General features: G+C 37.7%; 1 protein-coding gene across 1 annotated transcript in view; it reads right to left on the reverse strand.

The window, feature by feature from the left end:
• The window catches only part of Ptr (Patched-related), a 31,872-nt gene that overhangs the window by 1,885 nt on the left and 11,704 nt on the right, over positions 1 to 18,283 (reverse strand). Inside the window, exons 2-8 of the mRNA XM_065482771.1 lie at positions 13,053 to 13,735; positions 5,696 to 6,039; positions 3,825 to 4,025; positions 1,994 to 2,439; positions 1,323 to 1,535; positions 931 to 1,140; positions 68 to 697 (exon numbers count right to left, since the gene is read on the reverse strand). Coding sequence (XP_065338843.1) covers positions 68 to 697; positions 931 to 1,140; positions 1,323 to 1,535; positions 1,994 to 2,439; positions 3,825 to 4,025; positions 5,696 to 6,039; positions 13,053 to 13,735 — 2,727 coding nt within the window. The remainder of the gene's footprint in view (positions 1 to 67; positions 698 to 930; positions 1,141 to 1,322; positions 1,536 to 1,993; positions 2,440 to 3,824; positions 4,026 to 5,695; positions 6,040 to 13,052; positions 13,736 to 18,283) is intronic.

The following is an 18,283-nucleotide window of genomic DNA, read 5'->3' on the forward strand; positions in this document are numbered from 1 at the left end:
GAAATTGAATTTTTAATTTAAATATTTATTTATAAAAAAAATTAGTACCCCCAGGATTTAAACTGACCTGGTGAGGCTGCAGCACGCCGAGGTTGTAGGCGGCGGGGTGGGCGAGGTGGTGTACCCTGGGCACGACCTGTCTGGCCTGCTGGACGCGGATCTTGAGTTCGTCGTCGTCGGCGGGGTCGAGGGGCTCGTCGGAGGGGCAGCAGGAGCCCGGGCCGAAGAGGGAGAGCAGCACCGGCAGCAGGAGGATGCCGTGCAGCGCGCCGAAGAAGATGACGAGGAAGACGGTCTTGAAGAAGGTGAGGAAGATGTAGCTGCCGGCCCAGTAGAGCACCATGACGCCGAGGATGGTGCTCATGGCGCCCTGCATGATGGGCAGGCCGAGCGCGTAGAGGCACTCGCGGACCCGCTCCTCGGGCTCCTTCGCCTTGGACGACATGTACGCGTAGCAGATGTGCGCCGTGAAGTCGACCGAGAAGCCGATGCACATGATCAAATTGATCATGCTGATCGAGTCGAGGCTGACGCCCCAAAGGGCCATGTAGCCCACCACGCCGGTCTCGATCGAGATCACCGAGAACGCCACCCAGAAGCAGCACAGCACGTTCGGAATGAACAGCAGCGACACCACCATCATCACCAGCGCGGCCAGAACCATGCACTGGATCGACGTCGGACGCACCAGCTCAAACTGAAATAAATAAAACCGAAAATTATATTAATTTAATAATTTTGGAAATAATTTACAAGAAAGAAATTATTTCAAGCGGCAATGAAAAGACTTTCTGTTAACTTTTCCTTATTAAAACACACTTGATCCCCTTTCAGGCACCGGAAGTCGTGATTTTTAGCAATTATTAGACTTTCAACTCCAGTTAGTAGCACAAACTCGCTCTTCAGTCAGTTAAAACCCAAATTTCATACCTGATCAAAAAAGACAAAGTAGGGGTGGAAGACGGTGGCATTGAGGCTCGATTCCCTGCAGATTTTCCTCAGATCAGTGACCATTTCCTCTTCGTGATTGGCATCAGTGATGTTGACAGCCTGGATGAGGAACCGGGAGGCGATGATGTGCTTTTCGTCATCGCTGAACTTGATGTCCAGAGAGAACGGATTTGGGGAGGACAAGTAAAGCTGCAAAAACAACCAAAAACACATTCAGTAAAACTATATTAAAAAATTGCATCGATAGTAAACCGCGCAGGTTGAAGGCAAATAAATTTTCCCTCTTTTTTTCTCCATCTCGTCTGATAGGCAGTGCTAAAATTTTTCTCATTCGTTACGACCCCTTTGCAGCGGGGAGTGCGAATCCTTACCTTTTTCAGGGTCTTGATGAAGTCCTCCTCGGTGTCGATGGACATGTTGAGGTAGTCCTGGTTGCGGTCCACGTAGTTGACGAACGAGCGCAGCCACGACTCTGAGTAGATCGGCGACGTGATGTACGACGTGTTCTCCAGGGTCGTCATCAGGTTTTCAATCTCCGCTTGCACAGTCCTGTTCGAGTAGTTCAGCGGACCGTCAACCACAACCTGAAAAATAGTCCGTAAAATCCATATATTGAAAACTGTTTGAGTAAAAAATTAACTTTCAGATTTTTCAGAACGAAGAAAAATAAATACAAAAATTTTGGCTTGTGTTTTTTCTGCAAAATTGGGAAATAATTCAAATGTCTAATTTTTATTTTTAAAAATTTCTTTATTTATTGAGGCTATACATTTATGTATTTAAGATTTTCAAAACAGAAATAAACAATAAAAAAATTTGTATTAAAATTCGTACCTCTTAAAATAATTTTTTAAATTTTCCTTAAAAGTCTGTGGCTCTAATTAAAGTTTTTTAACCCTCGGGCAGTTTCAACGAGTTTTTCCAGTGTTTATTTAATTTAATTTATAATAAAATGACCCCACGCTAAACTGAAGCAATAAAATTCAAATTTTTAACTGACATAATTAACAGGAAATTCCGGTGATGAAAAATTCCAACTGACCTGAATTCTGTAGGGGAACTCCCTGTAGTACTCGTCCTCGAGGTCGTAGAACTTGATGGAGTAGGAGTCCTCCTTTGAAAGGTGGCGGCGCTCGAGGCCCTCCTTGAGGTTGGTGATGCCGTAGCAGGCGCCGGCGAGGTAGGCGGCGAACACGACGATGATGATGGCCTTGATGGGTCCGTAGTTGAGCGCCCTGGCCACATAGTCCCTGAAGAAGGCCATGGCCACGTGCTCCTTGTTGTCGCGCTCGTTGTACGCGGCGTTGCGGTTGATGCCGCCCGTGCAGAAGAGCCGGTACAGCCACGACTCGTCGTCAGACTCGGACACAGGTTTCACCTTCATCCCGGTGATCGAGTGCAGGTTGCGCTCCTCCGCGTACCCTGACAGCGCCACGCACGCCGCGAAGAACGTGATGTGCCACAGGAAGGTGAACAGAACGGCGGTTCCTGAGAAAATGGGTTGAATTATATATTTGAAATTAGTGATTGGACATTTTCCTAGGCGTTTGTGGACTTCGTCGCATTAAATTAGAATTAAGTACGTAGTTTTAATTAATAAATTCGTTTTAAATCGTTGTGAACTTTAAAAAAAATCGAAACTATTCGCTTTTAGACAGTTTTGGCGATTTCCAAAGCTACTTCTAAGCAGCTAAATTTTTCAACAGGTTAAATTTTGAAAGTTGCAAATTCCAAACGTGTTTTTGTAATTTCTAAAGAGGCAGTTCAGGTTGCAGACAGACGAATCCATTGATGAATTTGCGATCATTTTAGTTTCTCTCTCAATACCTACTTATTTTGCTTAAATAAATTATTATGTAACGCTCCTAAAGCCATAGTTTAGTAAATTTTTCATTCCAGAGATAAATCAATAACCACGTCCTATCTTTAAATTAATTTTTAAAGCCTCATCTCAATTTGAACTACTCCTTTTTAAATAATATTGGAGATCAGTATTTCGAGACACCCTAGACTAAGAAGACATTTAAAAAAGGCGTCATTATATTATGTGAAATATCCAAATAAATATAACTAAAATAAAAATATCTAAATAAATTGAAAAATAAAATTGAAATATGTATGTATTTTTCTTATCCTTTTCCTATGTGTATTATTAAATTTTGAGAATGTATGCAAAAGATGACACCAGCGGGGGACAGATGTGCGATAAAATTGGTTCCCTCTGCGCAGATCCAAAATGCGGCGTCCGAATATGGGAAACAAAAAGCTCTCTTTGGATTGCCGTACGAGTGTCAAGAGTTTGTTTTTACGATCCGAAAGACACAATTAGTTAAGAGTAATCCAAATTATGTCACAATATTGACCGAAACTTGGTTCTTTTCGCGCATTTTCACTTGACCGTTTATTCGCGTCATACTCCACCGGATGCCATATCTGCGCGTCGCACGAATCTGGTCCCCGCTGGATGACACTGACAAAATTTACTTTACAAAAACAGATAAAAATATTTTACCCAATTTTCCCTCAATATTTTTCATCCACACTAGCGGGGAATTCTAATATTTAATAAAGAATTTTCTGAACAATAGTAAATTGTAATTATCCAGTTTGTTGCTGGCAAAAAAAAAACTCAATTCTACAATATGAAAATTTCCTAAAATTCCCAATTATTTCATGATTTCAAATTCGAGTTTATTTCCTCCAGCAATATAAACTCTGATTATGACTGCTGTCCTATAAAGCAAGGTTTACGGTGGCAGATTTGTTTTATTGCTGTGCTCGATCATGCCTTCATCTAGCTGTACGATATAGATTTTATGCTTTTCACGCATCTGTAGATGCAGGTCGTTAGTTATTTTTCATTTCTTTCTTACCTGTGTAGAGGCAGAAAATCTGTACGGACGGGAAAGTGGAGGCGAGGCCGATCCAGAAGCTGAGCACGTCTGTGACCGAGGTGATGGTGATGGAGACGGCGGCCTCGGCCAACATGCGGCCCATGCGCTCCGGCACCGGCAGGGTCACCGGCGTTCTCCTCCACGCGGCCAACATCACGAACGTGTCGTCAATGCCGATTCCTGTTAAACGAATCAATCAAATCTGATTAAACAATTTTTTATTTAATTAAATTGACGCAGAAAATTTATTTTTGAAATACTTATTATTTTTAATAATGGCTGATGAAGAATTTCTATTGGGAATAAATTTCTAAATTAATATTAGTTAAAATAAACCCACGATATGCACATTATTTTATAGGTCTCAAGCCTAATGTTTTTCTTAGCTTTCCTGGTGATGTAATTTTTTTTAAATTTTTTAGTGATTTCAACGATTTTACGTCATTTGAAGAGAGCAGTGGTTGTAATTCATGTGAAAAACATGATTGATCCGATAGCGGTATATTGTGTAGTTCACTTCCCACAGGCGCGGTTTTAAATCCTTTCTCTTTAAATCTGAAACTGCACGTTCACCGCGGAAGTTTCATTGTCAGTCAGACTAAAAAGTGCAACCAACAATCATTGAAAGTAATTTTTTTTTAAAAAAAATCCCTTTATCCCTAATACTAAAAAAGTGGAGAGCCAAGCGCAAAGAGAGCATTCATAAAAATTATGCAAAAATTCATCGAGCTGAAAAGAGTTGTTTTCAATTCAGCTTTAGTTTCGCAAATCGACTGCTCGAATTTTCCAGACGCATTGAGCATTTAACGACAGTGCTCTGTGCACATTCTGAAAAGAGGCTTTCGCAAAAGTTTCGACGGCAGTTGGCCTGCGCTGGACAATTGAGCACCATCAAGAATATAAAGAGACTTTCCGCCGGGCAGAATCAGAGCGTGGACGCAACGCTGAAAATTAAAAAGCTCTTTGCGAACCGTCGCGAATGGCTGCTTATAATCATAATAAATGCAACACTCGGCGCGGCACTCGTACAATTGCAGACCATTGCACTTTTGCCTGCGATTCGAGATAGTTGCGAAAATGAAAGGGTTGCGCAAAAAAGGTAATTTTGCGTAGTCGATTCGATGGTTTGACGGCTGCGGCAGCTGCGGTTTGGCAAGACAAAAACGAGCGTGTGAAAGAATTATACATTACAGAACACCTGTTGCGTGACAAACAAATAGCAGCACGACTAAAAACTGAATTGACACAGTGGCTTATTTTTGTTTATTAAAAACGTAAATATTAGCAAAGAGAAAAACAGAGAGAACCTGGTACTGGAAAATAATATAAAAAGATAGAAAAATGACCCTACAAGTAACGTAAGTAAATTTGCATATTTTATTAATTTCTTTGAAAAATGGTGTAAAATTTTAAAGCACAATTTTTAAAATAGTAGCAAAACATTTTAAAATAAAGCTCATAAGTTTAACAAAAAGCAATATTTTAATTAATTATATTTTTAAAATTTGTACATCATTAATTAGAATTATTTGAATAATTAAATAGTTAAAGAATAATAGTTCAATATAATTTAACTTATTAAATTTTAAAAATTCACAAAGCTTTATGATATAATGTAAAACACTATTGTGCAATATAAACATCTTACATCTTACATCTATACTATAATCAATAATCAAAGGACGGGACGGAAAAATTGTAAAAATTATAATTAGTTAAAATAACAAGCAAGTAAATAAATATCATTGATATTCATCACAGCCCTATAATTAATATTTAAATTAAAAAATAAATAAAACATCGTCTTAAAAATAAAATTAGTTACGAGTTTAAAAAAATAGTGAACTGACCGACAAGGAGGAAGGGCGCGGCCAGGTTGATGCCGATGAACTTGACGCCGCAGTAGCAGATGAATCCGAAGCCGGAAAGGGTGCCCGCGATGGCGCTGACCGTGCCGAGCAGCCCGAGGATGGGCTTGGAACGCACCCAGTCACCCATCATGCACGAGGTGACCGAGAACAGCACCATGATGATGAACGTCGTGCTGAAGTAGGGCACCACGGTGCGCGTGTTTTTCTCCAGTTCGAGATCGAGGGTGCGAGACGCGAACCGCGCCACCGAGATGTGCTCCCAGATGCCGCTCTCCTCCGCCTCGCCCACCGCGTCCAGGAATGATTCTTCCCACCTTGCACCCCTGAAATACAAAGAGAAAATTTTGTTAATAAAAAAATCAAATTCAAAATATATAAGACACGATTTTTTTTTATTTAATTTCATGTTTTCTGCTTGGGGATATTTTTAAATTTAAAGTTTATGTATTTTTCATAGATTATTTTAACAGCATTAAGTTAGTTCAACATTGCTACGTAAATTTAATTTATTTTTAATTCTACTGGTAAACAAATTCTTGTTGAATGGAAAGGAATATTTTAAATTTTAAATTTCCCCGGCTAGGAATTTAAGGATTTTTATTTATATATTTTAAATAATGATAAATGAACATTTATATATTCAATTATTTCAGCTCAAGCCAATATCATTTGAATATTTTTTCAAGTTGTTTTCAATTTTAAAAATTCTTAAAAATGACAAATTAAATCTTATTGAAATCAGACGCGCAATTATTTTTGGTTTGCTGTTTTTTTTAAAAATAACAACAAGATTTAATTTAGTAATTTACTAAATCAGGTGTTTAAATGGTGATAAGTGGCCCTCAGCAGACATAATTTTTAAGCCTCCTTTGCGTTTTTGTAAACAACTGGGTTAAAGAGCGGTATTTTAACCATTATTTCCGTTTTAAAGACGCGAGAATCGTCTTCCTCCTCGCGCAAATTATCTGATTCAGCCAGCAGCTGTTCGCTTCGTACAAAAAATACGATTTAATTATAATTGTCAAGTGGCAGGCCGCCTGCATAGCTCGCGTGTGCGGCGGCGCAGTTGCAAACACTGCTGCAGGCGCTTTGCACAGTTTGCACGCATTCAAATCTAACGCTTTGTTTTTAGTGCAGTCAATATTTAATTTAAATCGTAAAATTAAATTATATTTTCATTTATTTAAACAACATCTTCTGTACCTCTCTTTGTGGAAGCAACCCCACTGCAGCCTTTGATTATTAAAAAATAAATAAAAATTTATTTCTTTGGAAAAACGATATCCTTTTCAAATTCTTTATTGCTTCAATTTAATTTTATTTTAAATTTTGGACTTCAGCCCCATTATTTCGATTTTCCGAGCATTATGAAGATAATTCTCAGTGAGTCAAGCACCAAAGTGAGGCTATAGTTGGCATGGTAACCCACATACTTGCGAGTACCGGAGCCACTCCTCTAGGCAGCGGATGAATGTGGCACGTATTAACATGCACAATGCCTCTTCTCGCTTCAGCCACGTGCAATCACGGCAGTATTACGAGTGAGCCAGGCAAAGCACCCGGCGGGTCATTTCCTCTATTAGTTGCGTCACGCACAAAGAAATTGCGCTTTGGAAAATCTCTCGTTTATTTATTTTTAACCTCGAAGAGAAAATTACTCTGCAGAGAAAATGTTCTGAAAAGGTCTTTTTGCGGTCGAAACAGTTCTGCAATTAAACAAAGTTTGCTAATCCAATACTGACCGCAGTATTCTTGTAAGAATCACGTCAAGCTTGGACCGAGCGGACGCGGGAGAGATTTTCATCAACAGAAAATAACGCGACCTTCGCCGCTTGTCCTTAACCCTGGCAGGGAACAACCGAAAGTGATCGATGAACACACACTCGAAAAATGCCTTTTTCATGACGGCATGAATGGACAAATTTGTTTGCAGGAAATGTTATTTTTTGTGATTAAAAATTCTCCATACCGAGATGTGTTAATTTGACAGCAGAGAGCGAATGGTTAAAAAATAGAAAAAAGCTGACGGATAGATTTTGTTAAAATTGAAATTTAAATGCTTTCAGTCACTCTGACAAATTTAATTCTAACAATTAAACAAAAATAAACAACCGAATAGACAATTTCTTAGTATTCAATTGTTTCCTGAAATAAATATCGATTTTGAACATTTTATCTTTACATTAATTTTTAAATTCAAAATTTTCAGTAAAAATATCGGTAAAATGAATAAATTTTAAGAGACTCAATTCTCACGTATGAGCCTTAAATAATGTTTAGCCGATGACCTAACCTGGCAACTTCTATTATAAAATACATATTTGAAAAATGGACATGGAGGAAATGAATGAGTGCGATTACATCACAGAGAGGCAGGCAGACCATTTCACCGCGACGGAGAAAGTGGTCTGGGGAAGAAAGAGCTAGTCGTAGCGTGGGACGGGTCCAGCCGCGCAGAGAAAGTCAATGAGCTGGCCGGCCGGACGATAAAATTCATAAACTCATCCACTGTGTGTGATGTAACTCTTGAAATTTCGAGCACTCAGCGCACACGCGTCTGCTTTGGGAGGGAAATCGACCGATTCATCTCGCCTTGAACACCCGCTTTAATACCGATTTGCCAGCATAATAGCCTTGTTCTTAATTTTTATAATATGTGAGTGAAAATGAGGATTAAAGCAACCATCGTCTTCGGACATTGCACAGCCGACGCCTATGGATCAGCAGATATTCAAGGAAATAACTTTTGTTTTCGCGGCTTTAATTGTTCCACTCTGATACGCTGATTGAGCAAATCCTTCATGGAGATGTCAATCAGCAGTTTTGATCTGATATAAAAAGGCTTTAAAGTACTGCAGTTAAATAATTAAGGTTTAAAATTCGGCTTTGTCCTCCAGGGCAGGGTCTTATAGTCACATGTTTTCCTGGAGTGCCGCCCTTTCTCACACGATTTCCATTTGAAAGTGACTTGTGAATGTATATTTATGAAAAGTGTGAGAGTTTACATCCAATTAATTTAAAAAAATGCATACATACAAAATCGTATTATTTAACTTTTAATTTCCCATTAAATTTTTGGTTTATTAAATTTTATTTATTGTTAGATTTAGTCATTCTTGTTTTAATATTACGCCCATCGATGATTTAATCTAAAAGAGATGCAATAAATGTTGAGCCTCACAATAATCCGTACACAAAAATAAAATTTGTCTAAATACAGCATATGCTAAAAATAGAATTAATTAATTAATTATATATCTAACCAGAAAAGGGCCGGGGTTTGCAGCAAAGTGCTGCAATAAAAGCGAATCTAGCTGCTTCCGCGAAAATTCTTCGGCTAATCTCACACTTTTATCGCAGCCTGGCGACGAGGAAGCAAATTTTTCGCGAACTGACCGACTTTTAATGATAATTATTCCAATTCCCATTCGCCTTGAGTCGAGACTTCGAGAGCAGGATGAGCTCCACAAATTAATTTCTCTTTTTCTCGATCGTCTCCGCCCAAATTTTCTGCATGCTGCTCGTCAGCAACAAAACGTTTAATTTTTATTTGTTTATCAAGGACGTCAACATTTTTGCGCCAGTCTCGGAATTGCAATCAGCATGTTCTGGAAGCTTGTTATCCTTTTTTTTCTTAAAATAAATATTTTTAATAATAATAGAATTGTCAGAAAGATTTCCTCTCGAGAGCCTAGTAATTGTAAGAAAAATGTTGAAGTAGTGCAAACAAAATCAGCTCTGGTATCAAGGGCGAAGCATTCTCTCCCTTGAAAAACTCGATTAGTTAACAAGAACAGATATAATAATAAAAAGTTGTAAGTATCACACGTCATGCCCACATTTCCCGACTCTTTTACGTCAAATGGCAGGGAAATCCTTGGACGTGATACATTTACGCAAAGAAATTGCAACGGGAGGATGACAATAGGCGCGACTATTATAACAATTTCGCATCCTAAAGTAATCGCTCGACGACCTTTTCGGGGGAGCGGTCGCCGATTGTGCCTCTCCTTTTGTTTCCACCGACACAAGGTCAAGGGTGCGAAATGCGAAATGCGATTTTAATGGGCAGGTGACTCAAGATGGCCTAGTTTCCATCTAGGACAAATTAGGTTCCTGTTCACCTACACCCGTCAATTGTAAGAAAATGATTCAAATTAACTAAATAATTTTCCTTTGATTTTGCGATGTATTACTAAGTAAATTTGAACAACAATTTCAAATGTTGGAAATTTTGAAGCAAGAAACAAATTTGTGGAAGAGGGTAGTTTTGGAGGCGGTTGCAATGGAATGCTCAGAAAACGTTATTAGTAACCCAAGCCACCTGCTTTGTGATGTGTGGAAAAATATTTTACGCGCTGAAAGGGGAAAATTTAGCTCACGGAACAAAAAGGTTCCCTACCACCTGTGAGATGTGCGTGTTATTTAACAAAGGGGTGGCTTAGAATTTGTTACATTTGGTCTTTGGAGCTTGCCTCAAGTGCCTCATGAATAGGTGGGTGTTTTTTTAAAAATTGTATGGAATTTATATGATTTTAGATGTGACATTATTGTATTGTTTGTTATTTGATTGTAATTGTAACTCATGATTAGGACGTACTTGGTGACGTCGAAACTGGTCGAGAAATAAAGAAGACGAATTTCTCTTTAATTTGACAACGAGGATGAAGCCTGGTTTTAATTATATTCAACATGAAAACAACCTCGAGTGGTCGCACTTTTCAAATATTAATTTCAAATAAATTTAGGAAAATTAAACTCAGGCAAATTTTCCCAGCAATAAGCAAGATTTTAATTTAATTTAAAAATAAATTGACTGTAATTTAAAATACACTCAATTTTAGTGGAAATGTTATCATTATATAATAACAACAGCAAAGATCAATTTTATTTTTATTATAAACCCACAGGTTAACTGATTATTTTTAACTAAATATCAATTACTTCAGTAATCCATATGGTCGGGGTTTTATTTTAAGTAGAAAAATTTGGCATACATACAGATTATCCAGACTGAAAATCAATATTCCACTCCAACCGCGCATTTAAAAATCCACGAATATAATGCAGACGTTTAAAATTCAGGCTCATTTTATTATATCTGCACATCAAAGAGAAAATCATCTTCTCAGAAGTAACAATCGCGAAACTCTACCAGCAGAATTGCAAGCGGCAACTGTCAGAGTTCATGGGACAATGTTTTATAGCCATAAATAAACGAAATATTTTCCTTTTTCATTTCGCACACCGCCCATGTCGCAAGGTGCGCTTCGAGTAACGCAAAACGCGAAAATTAAAATTCCACGCACGAGGCTCGGTGCGTTTTCTTTTACGCGTTTAATTGTTCGCATCTCTCCGCAAATCATAGGCGAGAATTTCAAGGCCCCTCAGCCGGGGCGTTCAACGCACGAAAAAAAAAACAATGCTCGTCTCACACGCGGAAAGTGATTAATCGAGGAATTAAAGTACCTCTGACACACACGTCTTAATCATGAATTACTTCAATAAAATTCAGAAAAAGATGTGCAGAAAGTGATTAAAGTTGTTTGAGTTTCAAATTGAGTAATTCAATCGATTCAAATTTCACTCGAAACTCTTTTAAAAATTACGGAACACCATTATTTGATCAGATTTTCCGCTCTGAGTCCTTTTCCGCACTTAAACAATTTATTATGTCTGCGGAAATCCAATTATCGGGAATTAAAGAACCAAATCCATCCGTAGTTTGATTTTAATGCCTCATTTCCCGAGTAAACTTTCACGCTTTCTGAGAAACTACTACGGCAGCAATTATGACCCACTGCTTGCCGCTGTTGTGTAACCTGACTGGGAGCATATACATATACTCTCGTATTATAATGTGTGAGTGTATTGGAACGGGAAAACCGTTGTCGCGCAGCACACACAATTCTATCCTAACGCAATCTTCGCGTACAAAATAACAAACCGCCGACTCTACAACACCGCTTTCCTTCTAAGGACGGGTGAAATGTCCGCAAAACGCTTGCCGGAATTCAAAGGCGTTAATATATTTGACGGTGTCACTTGCGACCTTTCGCAACAAGGCGGAAATTTCGTCGCTGAAATATGAGTTATTGAGTATCATTTCACTCGCGTTTTTAATGTGTTTTTAAATCAATTTTCTTGTGTTCTCTCTGATTTTTATTTTTATTACTAAAATGAAGATGTTTTTTTAGTATTTTCCAAATAAAATACTGAGAAAATTGATTTAATCAGCGGGGACCAGATTCGTGCGACGCGCAGATATGGCGTCCGGTGGAGTATGGCGCGAAAAAACGGTTACGTGAAAATGCGCGAAAAGAACCAAGTTTTCGTCAATATTGTGACATAATTTGGATTACTCTTAACTAATTGCGTCTTTTGGATCGTAAAAACAAACTCTTGACACTCGTACGGCAATCCAAAGAGAGCTTTTTGTTTCCCACATTCAGACGCCATCTTGGATCTGCGCAGTGGGAACAAATTTTACCGCACATCTGGCCCCCGCTGGTTTTTAGTATTTTTTCAAATTAAATACAGATTTAATTGGAATATTGCCCTGTAGAAAAAATATATTTCTAAACAAATAATAATGATTTAAAATTTTACTGTTTAACTATTTATATTTATTTATTTTTAATCAAGATTTTTTCAATGTTCTAAAGTGACGAGACGCTTAAAAATCAATATGAATTTTGTTTCATTCGCAACCTGAAAAAAATCAACTAACGGCCAAAAAAATACCCTTAAACAGTTATTTTACACAAAATTTAATTTTATTTAATTAACATATTTTTCTGTTTGATGGTTCATCCTTAGGAGTTTTTAATAAAATATATTTTCACTGCCCATTCAATATATGGCTTGCATCCTATTTGTTTAATTCCCAGATTTAAATTTGAAGAAACTTAAATTGTAAACAATAGTTTTCAGCAAAAATGAAAATTTTGGTTACTGGGCAAAAAGGATTATAAATTAAATGAAGTGTGATCTGAATTCCGTGAACAAATGAATTACATTGGATTATATTTTTATATATTTATTTTCAACTCCTTATAAACGTTCTTGTTTTGTTTGAATTTCCTCTATATTTAAAAAAAATTAATCAACCCCTCAATTTGAAATTACAATTATGGAGTAGGCTTTTTACTGAGTCAATAAAGCTCCTCAAGTGTTCTCCAAATTTTTAAATTCCTTGAAGCAGACATAAAAATGGAATTGCTTGCTTGCTCTTCTTTTTCTGCGTTTTGTTGTTTTTAATTCATCTATTCAATTTTAATATTTTCTTCAATTTATATTTTGATTTTTTATGTTGAGAAAAAAACACGTGACTGACCTGGCGTCCCTGCGTTTGTTGTCGGCGGCGGCGAAGTAGACGAGCTGGACGGCGGGCACCGTGACGATGGTGCCGTCGCCGTCGACGACCGTGTTGCCGAAGTTGACGGGGAAGATGTGCGTGTCCCACGTGACTGGGTTGAACATGACGGGGAAGGTGAGCCTGAGGGTGCCATTCTCCACCTCGGGCAGCACGGCGTCCAGCTCGAGGATGTCGTTGCGGAAGCACTCGTCCTGCCACTTGGCGCAGCAGTCGGCGTACCGGTAGTACTCGCCGTCGTACTCGGCCGTCGCGTTGCGGATGATGTGGTCCAGCACGCGCATCTCGCGCCAGATGTCGGTGCGCAGCATGGTGCCGCCGTCCTTGGCCACCACGATGACCCGGCCGAAGCGGCCGGCGCGCGTGATGCGGCCCACGTTGAAGCGGGTCGTGTCGTTGGGCGGGAAGAAGTGCTCCACGATGCGCCGCTCCACCTTGCCGTGCCCGTTCACAGGGCTGAATAGGTACTCGGGGTTGATCTCGTACTCGATCTGCTGGAATCCCGTGGCGAACAGCGCGGCCAGCAGCGGCGGGATCAGCAGGAAGTAGGCCGGACGCGTGGCCACCTGAATTCCCAGTTTGTAGAACATTTTGGCCAGGTTCTCGTCCACCCACGTCAGCCGACATCCTTTGCCGCCCTTCGCCTGAAAACACAATCAAAATGGGATATGGATTAATATTAATTATTTTTTTAAAATTCTGACATTTTCTACACTTGTAACAATGAGAAAAAGTGTGGTGTTCCTGTTCCTAGAGTTTGCAAAAACAGCTAGGAAATCCACTAATTTGGGGATTTTACGCATTTTCCCGAATTTTCCCAAAAAGTTACATATATTTTGTGTTAAAATACGATGAATAAGTTTAAAAATTTATTTAAATTATAAAAAAAAACATTTTTTTAAATAAGTAGGCCCTTCTAGGGCTGATTTATTAAAATTTTCATTTTGGTAATCTCTAATATTCAATTTTTTAAAAGCAGGTGTTTTGGAAAAATATGCAAAATTGGAGTTCTTGCGAAGCTTTTCTTCCGAAAAAGTGGCGTTTTTTTGTGAACCCTGCAATTGTAAAAATCTATAACGAAAACATTAAATTTGAAATGAAAGAGTTGGGAAAAAATTCGGCAGTGTGCGATTTTATTTGTAACATTGTAAATTGTGTGGTTTTTTGGAAAAATTAAATTGCAAACTAACAATAAGTGTGTTTTTGTGGTAGTTGCGGGCTATGAAACTCCTAGTCGATCATTTTTTAAGGTGATTGAGACAGTTTGACTGTTTTTACGGGGTTTACTTATTTTTTGGCAAAAATACTTCATTTTCAACTGCTTGCAATTATCTTATGTGCCGTTTAGCTTCTATTAAAAGCTTTTAAGATCACATTTTTATGATTTCACAGGAGAATTTCGAACATTTTAGTTTTAAAATTAAATCATATAATGCGCAGAGAAATTATAGTCCATCATATCCAATTCCCAACCTTTCATATTTAATTTGAAAAGGACACAACATGACTCTTTTCGCTTCTGTTTCCGTTTCAGATTAGTTGAGATTGAGAACGAATTAAAATATTTAATTTTTAAGAATTTTTTAAGATAACATAATTAACATTTGGTTTGAAATTTGAATTGGGAATAAAAGAAGCGTATCCGTACTACAAATTTAAACCAAAGGAACAAACAAGAGAGATTGGTACATGTTTAGTAATAACTACTAATACAATGTTATTGTAAAAGCGGAAAAATCTATATAAAATTAAAATTTTAATTCTAAATTATAATCATAAATAAATGGAAAAGTATTACCTTTAAAATATTAGTATCACTACAATAAACTTTAAAAAATATTTTTGTATTTTCAAACGTCTACTTTTTTGTTAATTTTATCAACTAAATAATTTTTTCAATTGTTTTGCTTTTTAATAAACAAATTTCAGCACATTAATGTTTACTTACATTATCGTTGTAAGGTTTTACACAACATCTTTAATCAAAACCTGGTTTAATATAGATTTTCTATGGAATATTTTCATAAAAAAGCCGTATTGTTCATCTAGCATTTATTTTTGAATTTTGTCCTGCTGAGACAAGTTAATTAATTTTAATTCCTTCCTCCATATTATGGCAAGTCAAGCACAGCCAAAGCTTCTTCAGACTGAACTACAGCTCAACCTTGAATTAATACATATAGTTCTCACCTGTGATCATACTTGTCTATAAATTAATTTGCAGCCTTGAAAATCAATCCATTATCAGGGTGGCGACCGTTTCCACGCCGCAATTCATTGAACTTTCAATGAGCACAAAGAAATCAACAATATTCCCCGCAGCTTTTTCTTATTTTGTCCGTTTCTTTTTTATTTAATAATGAGAAGTTGTCCATAAGAAATACCTTCTAGGAGGGTTCGTTTTTTTTAAATTCACCCATCATTTGAGTAAACACGATTCGCCGTGCAGTTTTCACGTGACGGTAGAGGTATGAGGCGATCGTTGTGCAAATTTGAGTTTCTATTTTCAGCTGGCTAGATCGAGTTACGGCGATTGGTGGCATTGTTTGAACTGCACAAGAAAAAAAAGCAGCGCGCGCGCTCATTCTCTCGGCACTTTCAACAAATTTTCCCTCTCTTCCGCTCCGCTGGCCGCGAATCTTTGTTCTTTTCGGCCAACGAGAAAGTGATTATCTGCACTCTACAATACGAAAAAAACTGTCATCGCAAGTTTGTTTTGGCTAAACCGCTGGTTCAGGCTTCAGGGCCAAATTTTTAAGGGAATTCGTTTAAAGGAACGGCTCTTTACTTTAATATTTCGAGTCCATTTATTGCGTAAGTGGCACAAAGATGCTAAATACAGCATCGTCTGCTGAGTAACTGTTGTTTCTTCCCAACTTTCGGGCCACTGATCGTCTTGTGTTCTGTGTTCTGTGGCAGCAGGTGTGAGGGTCAAACTCGCTCTGTTATATTTGCTCGAGAATTTGCGGTTTTCGCTGATTGAATAATAATTTTAAAAAGCCAAGGATGAATCTGACCACATTGCCTAGAGACAAACAATACTTCTTTCTCAACAATACTGAAAAAAACCTTTTGCAAATAATATTTTTACGTCAACTTAAAAATTAGCTCCTGATGCGTAACAATTTATTAATTTGTTCATTAGTGTAAACATTTTTAAAGTGGAATGATACTGGGCAACAATTGAAAATTATTTGAATTGTTGGAAACAATTGATCGATAAACAATTTTTTCAATAATGTGCAATAGTAGAAAAGGGCATTTTTATGGTAAAAATTCAAATTTAGCCAATTTTCTCCAAAATTTACAGTGCTTGAACATATTTTCTTGGCATATTCCGATTCCTCTCGTCGAGATCTGTCCAACGGTGTATGCCACTTGGTTTTGAAATTAAATCGGATTTCAAGTAAGGAGACAGCCATTACCATTTGAAAAGCACGGCAACTTTCCAGCCAATTTTCTCACAAAATCACAGCGCTTCTTAGGTCAATTTAGGCTTTAACTGGATCATAAGGTATGAATTTATGCATTGGCAACAAGTATTTTCCAGGCTTTTTTGCAGTATCATTACTTTTTAATTATAAACGGTTTTTACTCTCCATCTTAACACTATATTAAAACTAAATAATTATAATAAATAAATAATTTAAAGAAATCTACATGGAACTCATTGCAAACAAAATAATAAATTCTCTAAATGATTTACTCGTGACACGCGAAGCCAAGACTCAAAGGTTGCATGATGTGTTGTGTCATGGAACTCATGGAAGGCTCGTTAAACTTTTTGTCACGCCACGCAAAGAAATGAAATGTATAATTGGTCGATTGTACGAGCTCCTAAGTGTCTATTGTCCCAAGTCAAAAGATGAGCCATTTAAATCGCACCCCGATGATGAGACAGGCAAAGTTCCAAGCATAGAATTGAGAAATCAAGCCAGTTCATTCCGTCTAATTGACATTTCCTGTGGCATATTTCTTTTCAAGCTTTCCTTGCGTTTTGTCGAAAGAGAGGCCTTGACGTGATTTGATGCACCTGATGCGTATCATGCAATAAATAATAGTCCTAAATTTCATCAAATTTTAAACGCTACTTTATTGCACACTTTGAGCATGAACTAAAAAAATTCTGTCAAAATAAATAAAATTAAAATAAATTTGGAATTTTGTGAATTCTTCGAGGGATGTTGGGATGTGCAGATTTGCAATTCGAATGTATCGAGTTCAAAACAAACGCTGCTCTGAAATTTAATCACAAGTTTGCTTGAGACTATTTTTAGGATTTTTGGATTCAAAATTTGATTTTATTCTCCGGATCAGCGGGGTAACTCTACCCCATACATCCCCATGTCCTTTTAAAGGGATTTTTAGATTTTAATAAATTGCAACTCTTTTAAAATTAGCGAAAACACTCGCAATTTTCCTTTAATTATGTTTTATGACAACGAGAGAACCGGATTGAATATTTTTAATTTTTTTAACAACCATTTTTTCAAATTTATCGAAAAATTAAGCTGTTTGTAACTCCATTTTAACTTGATTTTGGTTCTTCTCATCGCGATGTAACCTACTATGCGCGAATTTTCCTTCTGACGAAATAAATAATAATAAAATTCTGGAGCTGATTTGCTCAGAAATTTGAGAAAATCCCAATTTTTACAGAATATTTCAAGTAAAGGTAAAATCGTCTTATCGCAATTTTCTTGTGAAGCGCTTTCCTTTAAAACTAATCATTCACAGTCAGTGAGTTGAATCAAAACAAGCTTCGAAATAAGTGATTGCAATTTTGTCTCTCTTCGGTTGAAAGCTAGTTGCGAAAAGCTCCCGCCGGTGCATATTATGAGTTTGTTTCGCAGCACACACGTCACTCACTCACTCACTCATACACTCGAATTGTTTTGTTCGATACGGCACAATTGAGAGGCGCCCATGGTCGTTTGCCTTTTCCGATTCGGCAGTGTGCTGTGCACTAGCTGCTTTATGTGTCATGTGAGTCGTTGTCGGAATGGCTTAAGGCAGTGGCCAAGCCGCGCGCCCAACGGTGTGTGCATGCAAATCAGTGTGCACATACCTATGCAGACACCGACGCCTTTGCCCGATTTCACATCGCCTATTTCGTCAGCAGCGGCATGTGCGGCGCAAATCGAATTTTGTTTGGGCTTAGCCGCTTTAGGCTCGTTTGTCCCTGCGATGAA

Source organism: Cloeon dipterum, chromosome 3 (assembly GCF_949628265.1).
Source record: "Cloeon dipterum chromosome 3, ieCloDipt1.1, whole genome shotgun sequence".
Lineage (NCBI taxonomy): Eukaryota > Metazoa > Arthropoda > Insecta > Ephemeroptera > Baetidae > Cloeon > Cloeon dipterum.